This window comes from Ammospiza caudacuta, chromosome 7, assembly GCF_027887145.1.
Source record: "Ammospiza caudacuta isolate bAmmCau1 chromosome 7, bAmmCau1.pri, whole genome shotgun sequence".
Lineage (NCBI taxonomy): Eukaryota > Metazoa > Chordata > Aves > Passeriformes > Passerellidae > Ammospiza > Ammospiza caudacuta.
Window position 1 is genome coordinate 37,855,883 of NC_080599.1, and position 15,212 is coordinate 37,871,094.

The window sequence follows — 15,212 nt, forward strand, 5'->3', positions numbered from 1 at the left end:
TAATATCGCTTAGGTGCTGTGTTGTATATGCCACCTCAGAGGCTGTTTTCTTATGGCAAAGCAAAACTAGGGGGGCCTTACTAGAAGGAAGAAATAAAAAGGAATAATCATAAATTTAGCATCTTATTACAATAAGCTTGATTGCATCTAGGTTTCTTTAGAGGTTACAGAAACAGTTTTCATTTTTCATACTGAAGACAATTGCATGAAACTTGTGCTTTCATAGTTCTTGCTTATTAGTTGCAGAGGGAATTTCTGGGTGCTGTCTTCCAAATGCCAAAATGCCTCCAGAGCCAGCGAACTGCAGGATGCTGGGGGCGTTCTGCATGGAGAGAATTCAGTTTAATAAATGTAATAAGTCCGTTTACCCCACTGGGCTCTGTTAACTACCTGCATATAAACCGAGCATCCATAATCTTTGGGCAAAGGTTATAGAAGCAGTTTGCAGGAAAGGCTAGCTCCAGAGCACACTGAAACAGCAGCTATTCTTATTTTAGCCCTCAGTAACACACACAATAATGGGGTTCAAGCCGTATCCATGGTTGAGGCAGTAATAACAACTATGATATAATTAACTTCAAAGCCCTTTGGGAGAGAATAATTCCAAAATCTAGCATTGAAAATGTTCATAGTTTCACAAGATGAGAATTACAGGAAGTTTAATTGGATACATAAACCCTCCGGTAGGGCATAAGTTGTCTGCTAAATGAAGGCATTAGGAAGAAGCCATCCCTGTGGCAGGCTGCTGCTGCCTTGGTTGGTGCTGGCTGACAGGGGTGGCTGGGACAGGGAGGAATCCCGTCTGGTGGAGCCCTGCTGCTCCTCAGCTGGTGGTGCCCATGTCTAGGAAGGATGGCAGCCAAGATGTATTTGAGCACTTGGCACTTTGTGTGTGCTTGGTGGACCTGTGGAAAGGATTATTGTCTCTGTGAGCAGGATCAAAGCACTAAGTCCTTTTGTACTCGATGGCCGCGTGTGACAGTGGCTGCGAGACAGTGGGTGGGGGGTTTGTCACCAGAGTGTGTGTTCTTTCCAGAGCCTGGCTTAAAAAAGCTGCAGACACAAGGAGTAGTAGCTCAGGATTATTTAATCACTCCTGGCTTTGTCAAGATGCCGCAGCATCAGCAAGGTTGAAGGTGTTTGTGGGCTCCTCACATACGTCTTCATGAGTGGCCATGACAGTGGTGAACACAGAGCATGAATACATCATTGAGCTCAGAGCAGTGAAGAAGATGAAAATGATGAGAATGATGGTGAACTTTAGAAAGGCTAACTTACAAGAAAGTGAACAAGTTAGTCAAAGCATCCCTAATACTATAATGGGAAAAAGTAAGAGTAGAGAAGGAAAAAGGAGGGTGTAAGGGGGGAGTGAATCAGTTCCTTGATGTGGTTTGAAATCAGGAGGGAAACATAAGAAAGCAAACTGGGAAAAGCAGTTAAATTAGTAAGCAGTTAGCTGGGAGTAATTCACTCTAGGTAGGTGGCAGGCTTGAGAAGCTGTTTGAGATGAAAATTTGGAAACCCAACTCCCATTTATCAGTAGTAGAGTATACAAAGTAAAATGAGTATAAAAGGAAAATTGAAAGATCCAAGGTGGGCTTTGAAGAACTGCTGACTATACATAGAAGATAAATTATTTAGGCAAATCAGTGCCATTGTCTTGTGTGAAAATTTGTCTTGGTGGATGACGGAAGGTTAAGGAAGGCAGTTAAGGAAGAGGAGTGTGCTGCCTAAGAGGGAAATTGTTATTTTGCATCAGTTTTTAACCACTGAAAACATTGTAGAAGACTTGCTACTAGTTTTGTGCCCGGTATTTCTAAATATAAAAGCTAAGCAAATTCCAGAAATTGAGGTCTTGGCAAAAGCAGATTTAGAATAAGCTGTTAATCTGAAAGGCATTAAGTGAGCGGACCCCAGCAGAATGCTATGTTACGTAAAACATAACTGAACTTCCAGCAAACGTAAGGTATTTTTTGTTAAAAAGAATAACTTTTTTTCCCTCACCAGAAAAAAGTTATTTATGTATCTTGTACTCTGGTTGAAGCAAAAATTACTGTAAAAATAACACAATACTCGAAGATCGTGTTCTCAGAGGGGCCAACTTTGATGGATTCTGCAAAGGAAAATCTCTAGAAGTTGCTCAAAATTTCCAAGCCAGAGAAAAAGCTTGTTCACATTTTGGGAGGTCTCAAAATTTTTGACACTGAGGCCTTTAAGGAGGTTGAGTAGATATGTGGATAGAGTAGAAGCATTCTTACGAAGAGAAAATTCATTTCATTTTGAATTAGAATTGATTTAGGATTGAGTTTGACTTCAAGCCATTAGACATCATGCAAATCCTTGAAAGGATGGAAGGACAGGTTATCTCTCATCTGGTCAATCATCTGCATTCTTGCAGTTTTGGTTAAAATTAGTTCTGGTGCTCAGTAGAACTTAGGTCTGCTCTGCCTTGCATGTTCTGTCAGTCTGAGAGATGCAGAACCAATGTGTTTGACACTGCTGGTTCCAGATGCAGGAGTGACAGGACCACAGCTGTACAGTCAGTGGCACTCAGCTGTGGTGTGTTGTAAGCAGCAAGCCCAGAAGGACTGTGTACTCAGCTCTCCCTCTTTGGTTCAAAACCACCTGTCTGCACCCTGGCTGTGCAGAACTTAATGCCCTGGAATTGGGTTTAGAAGAGAGGACTTAGTACCCAGTGATTTTAGTCCTTGCACTGTTTTCTATTGTGCTGAATTCAGTCAAGCCTGTTATAGCACAGTCATTTTCATTAGGAGTATATTGTCATGCGTACAGTAATTTGTTGTAAAAGCACAGAAATTCTTGCTTTGTGGAAATGTCTGACTAATGAGCATGTTTCTTTGCATGAGTGGAGTTTGCTGATAGTTAAGGAATAGGTGAATTTAGTTTTATTTTTTGAAGGGCTTTCTGCTGCCCTGGATCTGTAATTCATGCATCTGGATGCAGTGCTGGACCTGTTCTGTAAATGTTAGAGACTTCTGTTGAAAAGCTGATATGCAATAGTTTACTTCTTTTAAGGATACTTTACAGCAGGCATTAGGAGCCTTTACACTTGGCTAGGGTGATCTACAGCAATCTGTGCTTAGTGCTCACTGTGAGTGATAGCTGGGCTCGTGAGACTCAAGGCTGATCTATATTTTAAGTGGATGTTTTAACTTATCTCCATAGTTATTTAACAGGCCCTGCATAATCCTTGTTCCAGTGGAAAAATTCCTCTTTCTTATCTAATATTGTCTGCAGGCAATGACATCTTCAGAAATTAATGTCTTCGGAACCAAATGTAGCCAATAAAGCTGACAGGAATATTCAAGTTGTGCTTGTATTCTGCTTCAAAGTGGCTCTGCTCCTCTTCTTGAGTCAAGCTGGGATTGCATGTTCAGGATCACAGTGACCTGTAGCTGGACCAACTTGTGCTTAAACACTTCTCACTTTTTTGTGCTTTATCAAAATAAGAGGAAACTTTTAAAAGTACTTCTGAGTTGTTCTTGCTGTTATATATATTGCTCCATACCAATCAGCCTGTATTAGTTTGTTGGTTTGTTTTGGTTTTTTTCTCCCCAGATTATGGGATATTTTGGGTTTTCTTTTTGTTTTTTTTTCCTACCTCATTTTTATTTTTTCCCCAAACAGGTGGTGAAACATTTTCCTTCTGGGAAAAATACTTTTGGGGAAGGGTGTGTTTCCTTTTTTTTTTTTTTTTTTTTTTTTTTTTACTGGGAATAATCTGCATACACTTCCATTTGCTTTGTCTCATTCTCATGGTTGCATGCTCATGACTAATTATACTCCTCCACTCCTTTCTTGGTGTTTTGTATCCTTCTTGTACTTACAGATAGCTATCAAATCCTTAGCAGTCTGTCTAGTGCTTGTGATTTGACAGAGATTTTTATCCTTCCTGGTTCTTAAATTGCTTTGTTCATTCCTTCTCTCCAGATGGTTTGAGAGTCTTGTTACTGAGAGCACCAGACTGATGCTCTGGGCCTGCTCACTCCTGGGTCCCAGAGGTGGTACCTTTGCTCATGTGACAGTTTCTTTAGCTCTTGGCCTTTTTATTGTATTGCAAGCTCATAGGAAGTTCCTCCCTAAATCTATTCTAGTGTTGCCATCGTCACCATTTTCATATATCTCCCCGCTGAATCTCTCTAATACATTCCCTGCATGTGGGAGTTCGGAGTGAAATGAGACTCATTTTGTCTTTTTTGGCCATATTGCTGTACTCCCCAAGTCTCTTTATATTATATTTCTTGCAGAAAAGCACAAAGAAATCTATGCTAAAGGAATACTAATGTAGTGAAGTGAAACATTGAAAAGTCATTAGCTTGCGTGTAACTGCTTCCACAACTTTTAATGTGTGCAATATGATGGTCTTGAGTTATATGGTGTGTCATGGTTTTCCTGTTCCTCCTTCTGAGCACAGATGAGGCATTATGTACAGAGTGAAGCAGCTGAGCTGTAGCCAGTTATTGTTCTCACTTTTAACAGAATAAAGAGCTGCCTTATTGCTCTGCGTGATGCGCGATCGCCGTGGCTGATGTGACACCCCGGAGTCGATCAGGTGGTGGTGTGTTGATTGTGTCCCTCTGGAGCCCTGGCTCCCTTTCAGATACTCGTGTAAAATAAAGAGGGTAGGACTCCAGAAAGAAAATTTGATTGTGTTGCACATGTAGTAGCACTGGGAGAAGCTGATGTAATTTCAGCCCTGTCTTTACCATCGTCTGGGTGTGCCCAGTTGGTGTTTTCTGACCTGCATCCTTGGGCTCACCTTGAGAAGGCTCAGGAAGTTTCCGCCTTGAAAAACAAACACAACTGTTTCAGGTTCCTTTTTGAAAAGACGCTGTTACATCTCCAGGTCAGATAAGGACATTGCTTATGGACTGGGCTCACCTTCCCACCCTGTAAGTTTCTCCGGAGTCTCTTAATGATGTTTCACAACAAAGGCAGTGTCAGTATTCAAACACACAACGAAACCTGGCAGTTCCGTGGATGTACAGGGGTTCCTGGAGGGAACTTTTTTGTGCTGACTTCTTAGATTCTTTGGGTTGCAAAGCAGCTTAACCTAAAAAGCGATTTTCATGCCGTGTTTTTGTCCCTGGTTTTGAATGGGCAGGCTTGCTTTGGGGATGCTGTTCTTCACTGTGCCAGTCATGGCTGGTGACCCACTTGTTTCAGTTCAGTTTATCTTACAGAAGAGTTCATAGAGGACAGAAGCTATTCAGTGCTGGTTTGAAATTCCTCTTGACTCTTGAAAGTTGACTGCTTTTTCTAATCTCATTGCAGTCTCCTGTGAGACATACTCATTGCCAGAATTTCTTAGTACCATATGAGCTGTTGGTATTCTTGGCTCTGTTTTAAATGAGTCCAGCTTTTTCTGCCTGTCTGAAAGAATCAAACCATGTAGGTTTCAAAAAATGTCCTCAAGACCGCCTCTTTTCCATCCACCTGCCCTGCAGCAAAAAACTGATATATTTAAATGAAGATTGCTAGTTTTTTGTTGTGCTTTCCTGCTTTCTAGTTTTCTGCCAAACTAGCTCTCGGTAGCTCTAACACTGAGTTTGGAGCAGAGGCAGGAGTTTAGCTTGCTAAACTCAAAGCTGTTTTTACAAAGCCATCTGGAGTGCTTAGCCTCAGCTAATTTTGGGTTATGTAGTCTAGAGTTTATAATATTGCCAGGACCAGATGCAGAAGAAGAAATGAGAATGTACGTGTGTTTTTGAAAAACCTTCTTGTACAGCATCTGGGCTCCCAAACACAATATTAGTTGTGAGATGTTGGCCAAAGCAGTGAGATTAAAGGAGGCCTTCAAATGAAGGGACTGAGATCATCTGGTGCACAGGAGATCAGTCCAGAAACAAGAGAGCGCAGCCTGAAGAGGCATGAGTTTGCTGGGGACAAGACACATTAAGAACTGTAGGAGCATTATTTGGTCAGTTGCTGTTGTACTTGATTTTGCCAAAGCAATACTGACTTTGTATTTGTTTAGCTTGTTGCCAAAAATCTACCAATATTATCTGGTTTTTAGCTGCTTTCCATCCTAGGCTGCCTTCTGCCCTGGGAAAGGAAGGCTTTTGCAATGGTTCAGGATTGCTGTTTGACACTGTCAGGGTAACACTGGCCCTTCGAAGGGTTAACTGAACTTCAGCTGACACCCTTGCTTTGAGCATTGGGTTGTCTCCTTGGGAAAGCTGAACCACTGGGAGAAGCTTTTTAATATTTTCACTTTCAAAAGAGAATGACAGCTACTGAGATTTATAAAATTTTAAAACATTCCAATTTAAAGCTCTTTAATTATTGAATGCAGACAACTTTTCCATAAGCAGAGCAACCATGGAAAGAGGAAGTGGCAAATTTTGATCCTGTTAAAGGCCAAAGGTGGTCTATTAACTTTGGAGGGACAGACAGGAGTCTGGCATAAGAAAATCTGGCTTTGCTACCAGATGGTAAATTATTTAGAGCACTAAACAGTTGAAAAAGATCAAGTCTGTGAAGCATCTGGTAGGATATCTGACAATTCACCAGTTCTGCATAGTGCATACTGTATGTATCTCATGGGATGGAGAGGAAAGTGAAAAATCTGTTGAAACTGGAGAGAAGCTTGATCACATTTACTGAAAGAAGAGAGAAATCAAGAGACAGACCTATTCTTTAACTGAGGTTTTTGTGTTCCTGAGAGTTACTTCTGAATGAGGGCTGTGGAGGTGCTATTGACAAGACTCTGAGCAATCTGTGCTCAAGATACACCATTAGATGAGACACTTTTGTTGCTAATGGAAGTGAATGAAAGAGGAAAAGCTCTCTGAAAGCTACTCACCCCCACTGTGGTCTGACAAATACCTAAGATGTTTCAGCACCACCTGTAAAACTCATTCTCTGTCCTAATCTTACAGAGCTTGACACACATGATTAGTTTTGACACAGTAATTTCGACCCTTGGTGTCTCCCACCCCCTCCCCAGGAAGAGTAGCCCTCTTAGGATTCTGGCTGCTGTTGAGCCAGATGTAATGCTGCTTAAAGTGCCTCAGTGGGTTCCCTTTTTCAGGCAGCACAAATTACCCCCCGTACATGCGGAATTTAGAAGCATAATCATCACTCTTGATCCAGGCATTTCTTCCCATTCCTGTGTGGGCTGTGTCTGGGGAGCTGGCTAGTGCTGGGCCACCTGCTTGGGAGCTGCTCTATTCTATCACTGGAATAGAGCTTAGGCAGCTATAAAGATACAACTACCTGTATCTGTCTTGGCTATGTAAGACATGTAAATGGTGCTTGTAGTAATCCTTTGGTGAGAGTTGAGTGAGGATGGGGAAGTTGTAGGGCAGCAAAGATAACTGAGTGTGTGGCTGGTACAAAGAGCCTCTTCTGCAGCATTCAAAATTTTGCTGCTGAGCTTAGTTAGATTTATGCCTTCTTATTGAGACAATAAAAGCAGGATGAGATGATCAGTATTCTCTCTGCATCTAGGTTAGAGCTAGGTTATTTTGTAAAGTATTTTCAGATGTCTTGGCTGGAGAAGATGTTGCATAAATAAAGATTTCTCTGTGTTGTGCGATATTATAACATGGGAAAAGATTTACTGTGCAAATACAGTAACAGAATGGAGAAGAATCATGATCTCCTGTTTGTTAGTACTATGCACTGTAAATATTTGCCAGGGTAGATTCTCTTGAGATTTCTCGTGGATTTCCCTAGGCATGATCGTTGCTGGCATTCTTTGAGCGCTGTGCTTTTGTCAGAAGTAGACGTGTTTGTAACTTGTGATACTTCCATCAAAAGCTCAGCGGTTTCCCAAAAACAATATGCTTCCAAACGTAGCAAAATTCAGAAATACCTTTGTTGGAGCAGTCCTGAAGGTGTGTTTGAAATGTCTGACAACACGAGTAAGAGTGGCATGTTGGGCCACAAACAGTGTGAGTGTGCACAGTTGCAGCTGCTTTGCTTCAGGGATACTCATGGGGTCCACTCAGGCTGGCATCTGCCAGCATGAGATTTTTTTCACTAATAATGCTGCGTTGGTAAGTTTGGTAACTTCTGCAGCTTAGTGGAGAATAACATCTACTTCTAAATAACTCTTAGGCTTTCATTGAGATGCCTGGCACTGAAAGCATGGGCCCCTGTCACTGCTGAGTGTGGTTGCTGAGGGCATGGTGCTTGCTGGCTTCTTTGAGGTCTGTTTTAATAGGTAGATCTTAGACTTTGAGATGGAAGTACAATGAGTATATTCGCGTTAAAAGATAAAGGAGGCAGATGCACAGAAATTGTGTTCTTTTTAAATACTTCCTTTTTTTTGGTTGGTTTTCAAGAAATTTTCTGTATTTCAATATTCAAGCAGATGCCCAAGTTAAGGCAATTTGCAAGATGATTTGCTTTGTTTTGGAGAGGGAATATCCAATCATGAATCCTTTTAGGTAATCATTGCCACTATTTTGGGGAGTTTGAGGCTGAGGTGTTTGCTTTGGGTAAAGCTTCTCTTTATAGACACTTTCCTCAATAACGTTCTGCTGTGACTCTCACCCTGTGAGCTGACAGCTGATCCAATTCAGCTTCTGTTTCTTCTGCTGGAACCCGCTGAGACTTGCCTGGTGCACACCAGCCCAGCTGGATGGTCCAAGCCGTGCTTCACAGCAATTTGATCGCAAACCCTCCCTACACATGCAGTCAACCACGTCTGGCTAGGGCATGTGGAAGGAGACTTACAAGAGCTTAAGACTGTTCTTTGAGTGTAATGTGCAGCTTCAGAACTATTTGTTGTGAGCAACAGCAACTAAAGGATGCATTAATGGGCCATAAACCAGATTGTACATGAAGGTAAACTTGAAGACAGGTGCATTTATGCCTGCTGACCCTTGAAATCAGCTTATTGAATTCAGAGGCGTGTGTGGTGCTCTACTGCTCATGCAGGGAAGATAGGTAAATTTCTTTTTAAAAGTGTCTGTAATGATGACTTTGCAATGCAGTTTGATATACTGGCAGTTTATCTGTGTGTCATAATAATTTTCCTTTTCTTCCTTTTTTTGGTTTGCAGGAGTAAGTCTGTGTCTGTAACACTGGATGTACTGACCACTTGCCTCAGACTGAAGAGGACTTGCTCTATTTTGGAATATGGTGCCTAACTTCTGCATCCCAGTACTCACTGTGCCAGCAGCCATCCTCTGCTGCTTGATGCTGCCTTTAGCAGGAGCGGACAGTAAGTAACGTTTGGTTTATGGAAAGCTTGAATGCCTTGCAAAATTTGTTTCCAGAAATATTAAACCCTCTTTGTTTGTACTGGAAACTGAGGGTTAAGAGACAACTTCCCCCCCAGTCTTCTATTTCCCAGTGTGCGCATTGCAGATAAACAGGGTGTGTGTGAAGGGGCACAAGTAGAACTAAAAAGACTGACAAAATTTATTCAAGTGCAGAAAGAATTTCTGCAGAAGCTGTGAGATCAAAACCTGACAGTTTGATTTCTAACACGCACAGATGAGTAAAGAAAATTGGGGGCGGAGGAAGAAAGAAGTATTGGGGTCACGGTAATCCCTGTTACTTTTTTTCCCTTGTTCTTTTGCCAGCTCTCCTAATTTGTGTAGCACTGAGACATCTCTCCTGAGTCAGCAGGCAGTTGCTCTTGGAGAAAGCTGTTGGGGAAGAGGGTGCAAGTTCTTACCTTCTGGTATAGCTCTCCTGCACCTATATTTTGGCAGAATTGGAGTACAGTGTTTCCTTGTGGTCATACTTTTAGCTGTTGTGTCCTTGCTGTTGTCCTGGCTGTCCCGTAGAGTTGTTGTGACTGGCTTTAATTAGCCCCATCCAGCCAAGAGGAAATATGTGCACAAAATGCTATTGTGGACAGACAAGAGGACAAAAATATGCTTAATGATAGCCTACTAAAAAGGCTATCATTATAGTAGGAATGTTTTATGGAATGGGTTATGCAGAGAGCAGGAAATCTCAATGCTTTTTCTGCATAATCTTGAGGTCTGTATTTGTTAAGCAGTCCCCAAATATTTCTGCAGGCCCTCTCCCTTATTTTTTTAATCTGTACCCAGATTTTCAGTGTCCAAATGTCTGCACATCCATCAGACTCTGGTGGTTGTGAATACTTCTTGCCTCTGGAAGTACCCAGGGCTCCTGGGATGCTCGAGTTGGAGATGAGGTGACCATGATGCCCCTCCTGATGTGCCAGCAGTCATCTCTTTCTCACTGCAGCTTTAGTCACAAGGCTTGTAATTAGATGTAATTTATGAAAGTTGAAGGAGATCTTGTTTCATGTTGGTAAGAGCCTGGCTGAATGTAGGAAACAGACTGGGGGTTCCTAAATGTCCTGGACTGAGAGGAAGACCTAAACTTAGGGAAGCTGGAGAGAAGAGTGAAGAAGTGATGTGAAGAAACATACAAATTCAGTTATTTTGTTTTCATTAGGGATGACTTGTACAGGCAGCAGATTAATATGGGTGGTCTGTATGAGTCTGAGCTGCCCAGTTATACTGGGGGCAGCAGCTGTGTCCTTCCTCAGCTTACTTTGCTGTCTGCTGGTGCTGTTGAAAGGTGCTTATTCAGATCACTTTATGTCTGCACATTGTAGCCCATTTTGGAATCTGGCATAGAGAAGCACTTGTTTAGTATTCTGAGGAGTATAAAAATATGAAATTTATTATCTTCATACTGGCTTCTGCAAAGGAGAGAAGCATCACTCACGTCACAGATGTGTCGAAGCTGGTGGAGCTTGTGATGTCCCAGGACAATTCTTGGCCTGAGGATAACTTGTGGTAGACGTGGTTTGCTAATTTTGTGCAATAATTCCACATGCTGAAGTTTGACAAAATTGGCTCTGTTTCTGTGTGGTGTCTCAGATGTGGAACATTTCTGTGTTGAGCAGCAAGTTTATCTGTATGTATGTCTTTTTCTCTGGACTCGCAATGAATTGCTCTGAATTGCTTTTTCCTAATCTGGAAGGCAGCTCTGGAGGGCACCGAGGGCACTGACCTTTTAACTACCACAGCCACCATGATTTAATCAAGGGTTTCCTAGGATGGAAAGTGGTTTTTAGCAACTCCATGTATTTTAGCAACTTAGAGTTTTTTTTATCATCTTACCCACTGAATCTTACCACCGACCCTCAGAGGCTGGGATCTGTGTGAAAGGATCTGTCTGCTCTGTGACTCTGCAGGCCTAAAATGTCAACCCCAAACCCTGCATTTTATGGGGCCTGGCCATCAGTGATGCAAACAAGTGATGCAGTAGTGAATCTGGCATTGGAGAGTCCTAATTTAGGACAGTAGTGAAGGGCAAGGGGAAGATATGGACACTGGAGCTTCCAGAAGAAGCTACAGAGGGATGCTGTGGAAGGAGCACCTCATGTGCACACTCCTCTGTTTTTCAGTCCCCATAGCATCCTGTTGGCTTCAGCAAAAGAGCATTTATTTATTACACTGGTTATGACTGCTCCCAAGAAATCACTGTGATTCTTCCTTTTCCCCATTGCGGTGCTGCTTGGAGTCAGTGGAGGGATGGGCAGGCCGTGTAGCTGCAAAGCACTCTTGCATTTGCCTTACTAAAAACAACAGGATAGTGAGAGCAGGGTTATCCCTGGGTTTTCTGGAGTCAGTCCCCAAATTGCTTTTTTGGGGAGCAGGAAAAGGATGGCTGGAGATGGGCTGTGCTGCATCCCTGGCAGCAGCATGGCTTGTGGGTGGCTGCTCAGGGAGCGCCCATGACTGGGTCTTCCCTGCCTTCCCCACCTGCTGTTGTTGTACCACATCTCAGTGTCGCTGCTGTAGCTTCCTGACAATGAAGGCAGCTGGCAGAAAGCAGGATGTTAACGCCTGAGATAAAGCAGATTTAGTGTGTATTGCCTGGCAGAATTAGCCCCGTGCTGTGCCGGTGCCTCCCCTGGAATCAAGGTCGCAGGAGCTGTGAAGAATGTCAGTGATGAGGAGTTGAAGTGGCATCCAGAGGTTAAACTGGATGGCAGAGTGTCAGAAAAAGAGGGGCTCCGTGGGTGTCTCCCTGGCAGCAGGAGGGTAGTGGTGCTTCCCTGGCTGCTCTGGTGGGTGCTGGGGGAAGAAGGTGAGTGGGAAGGGGCACATGCGCACCAACGGTGGATACAGAAGTGCTAATTTGGCAGACAGCTATTTCAAATCCTCCCCAGCCTTTACAGACTGCAATAAGAAATTATTAAATTTTCTCTCTGATCTGACTGTGTTTCTGTCAGGGTGACCCTAATTCCATTAGAGCAGCTCAGAGCTGATTCAGGATGGCTGTTTTACCCATTCTCTCTCAGCTTGCTTGTGTGGTTTTTTTTATACACTATGTGCTTCCCTGTCTGTCATCTTTTGATTGTGCATGGGAAAAATGGCTTTGCAGATTTCAGTTAATGTTCAGTGCAATTGTCAACTAAAAGGTACCTTTTTTCAGCTTTTGAAAATGTGTCATTTATTCTAATAAAATAAAAACCTAAAAAAATCCCCTCTCAAAACAAAATGCTGAGAAAATGAGGAAAAATCAATACTCTCATGAGAAATCATCAGCAATGTCTTTTGTTGTTCTCTTGTTTTTTTAAAAATTAGGTTTTGTTTTTCAAGTCCTGGGAACAGGTTCCATTAGCCAAAGGAGGAGACTCGGTGACTGATCCTGAGCCTTTTCTAACTGCAGTATATTTTGGTTTGTCTTGCACAGAATTTCAAAGGGGTTAAGGAGTAAAACCGCTTCAAAAGTGACCTTGTAGAAGGAAAGAACTAAGGCAGAATTAGGCCAACTACCTGTGAATTGATACCTGGTAAACAAGCAATTTGTGCCTTTTGATTTCTAGAGGTAGAGCAAACTTGGGTTTTATTTGAGGGGGTAGATGAAACATGCCTCAGTGAGCTGGTGTGGCCAAGGCAGAGCTTGGGCTGCCACCACCCTTGGCTAGAAGGGATCCCGAGTCTGAAACGTCTCAAGGCTGCCCTGCCCCTGAAATGAAGAGTTAATTTATATCCAAAAGATGTGCATCTTGTACTTGGGGCTTTTTTGTGTGTGTGGTTTGGTTTTTTGGTGGTTTTTTGTTGTTGTTTTTGTTTTGGTGGAGGGTTTTTGTTTGTTTTTGTTTTGTTTTGTTGAGGGTTTTTTTCAATCGGTGTTTCTTGGATGCTAATTGAATTGAGGAGATGCATTAAAAAAAGAAAATAATAAAAAAATAGGCCTCTGATGCTTGTGAAGGCTGGGAAAATAAAGAGTACTAAGATTACTTTTCTAGATATGGTGTCCCAGAGTCTAAGAATAGTAGGATGGTCTTTCTAGCTTCAGGTGAGCTGTGTTTTGCCAGGGATTTTGCACTGCACCTCAAGTGCTGTCTGGAGGTTTTGTGTGGAAGAGCACTGGAGGGAACATGTGCTTAGGCACTAGTTTGTCGTTGTCCCCTAACTCTGCTGTCTGCCTGTACTGTTTTGTGCTCCCAAGACCACAGTGGCTCATTTTGACTCCCTGATTCAACTCTACTGCTTTTGTTTCATAACCTGAATGATGCCTCAACAACAGCTCAACCCCAAACAGAGCTGCTCCAGGCCACACTGTGAGATAGACTTGCTGTTGTGCAAGCCTGGAAAATGGCCACTTTGCAGAGCTGGGCAGCAGGATCCCATTCCAAAAGCTGGACATGAGGCTTCTCCATTGCTGCCTTGCATCAGTTTCTGTTTCCAGGTTTCCTGTTTGCCTGTCTGTCCCCAAACACTGCATCTAGTGATTATGTGTAATTGATGCGATTGGATCCAGGTATTGCAGCACAGGTAAATACTAATTTTCTGCAATTCTAGCTTGACTAGCTTGACACATTCCATCAGCAGAAACAACATGGAAAATACTGTTTAGGAAAACCCCTGTACCTGAGGCATTGAGGTAGTGTCATTAAGGGATGGGTTGAAATATTAACCACAGTTATTGTGCAGTGTTTACTTTTGGTGTCCTTACTCATCAAATATATATATTTGGGTAGGAATGGATTCTACACTTGTGTGTAAAATACCTAAGTGCTGCCTGCTTGTAGCTAAATGTTGCAGACATCAAGGTAGAAGGAATGCTGTGAGGACAAACATCATGTACAGAGTAGACAAAGGATCTTTTTCTGCATTTATAGCCATTTTAGCTCCAGCACTTGCAGAGACTGTGGATTAGTTTGGGTTACTACCCACAACAAATCACAGCATGATGATTTGTCTTTTTTATTTATTGTTAAAGCCACCAGCGTTCATCAGTCAATGTCAGCTGACAGGTCAAAGGTCTCCTTAGCCCCAAATACTTCATCCAATAGTGGTCAGTACGAAGACTTATGGAGGATGTAAAAGCAGAATAAATATATAGTGATCTCTTCTTCTTGTCTTCTTGGAGCCCTTGGTGAGTGGTGGCCCCTGAACCCAGAGAGGTGCTGGAGCAGCTGCAGCCAGGCTCACTGCGTTTTGCTCTGGGGCAGCTCTGAGCATGTGCTCAGTCAGCAGGGACACCTGGGGGCAATTGCATGGAGACCAGGGTGTGGGCTCTGACTGTTGCCTCCACTCCCTGGCTCCTTGTTCAAGCCCCTCACTGCTGCTGTGCAGGGCTGAGCATCCCCACTTGCCATTTGCACCTTTTGGACTCGGCTGCACAGCCACAGTTCCTCTCCTGCCTTCACAAGGCGCTTCCTGTGATTAAGTATCTGTGTAAATGATCCAGCACAGTGACAAATGTTGAGGGGATGATATATTTAATACTTGTTCTTTGAGAGAGAGTGTGCTTATTGGCTTGGTGATACAGAAAACCAATAGAACTACCTGCTTACAATTTTATCTTCAGTGTAGATTCATAGATTTTAAGGCCAGAAATCAGATCAGGGTAGTCTTTTACTCTGACCTGTGTAGCACAGGCTGTATAATTTCAGTGGTAATTTCTGTGTCTGCTTTTACAGCAGTGGATGAGCTAGCATGTAGCTTTTGGGAGGCTGTCAAATCATTATTTGAAAACTAAATGATAGAGAATTTACCCATCTCCTGTATGATCTGTAAAAATGGCAAGTAATCATTACTTCTCCAAATGTGTATTTATTTCAAACTACCTTTATGCATTTTTAGGGTTTAGACGCTGGATATTAGAACATCTGTCAGTGAGACTGGAGACTCCTGCTGTTTAATGCAATCTCCTGGAGAAACAACTTTAAGTGGAAGAGTTAGAGAACCTGGAAATTTGTCCTTTTTGTTGTAGAAGAATGGACACGT

At 42.6% G+C, this 15,212-nt stretch overlaps 1 protein-coding gene across 4 annotated transcripts in view; it reads left to right on the plus strand.

The window, feature by feature from the left end:
* The window catches only part of PTPRF (protein tyrosine phosphatase receptor type F), a 374,412-nt gene that overhangs the window by 120,677 nt on the left and 238,523 nt on the right, over positions 1 to 15,212 (plus strand). For all 4 annotated transcript variants that reach the window (XM_058808942.1, XM_058808943.1, XM_058808944.1 and 1 more), the window contains exon 3: positions 9,035 to 9,196. In XM_058808942.1, the coding sequence (XP_058664925.1) occupies positions 9,112 to 9,196 (85 nt within the window). In that variant the 5' untranslated portion in view covers positions 9,035 to 9,111. The remainder of the gene's footprint in view (positions 1 to 9,034; positions 9,197 to 15,212) is intronic.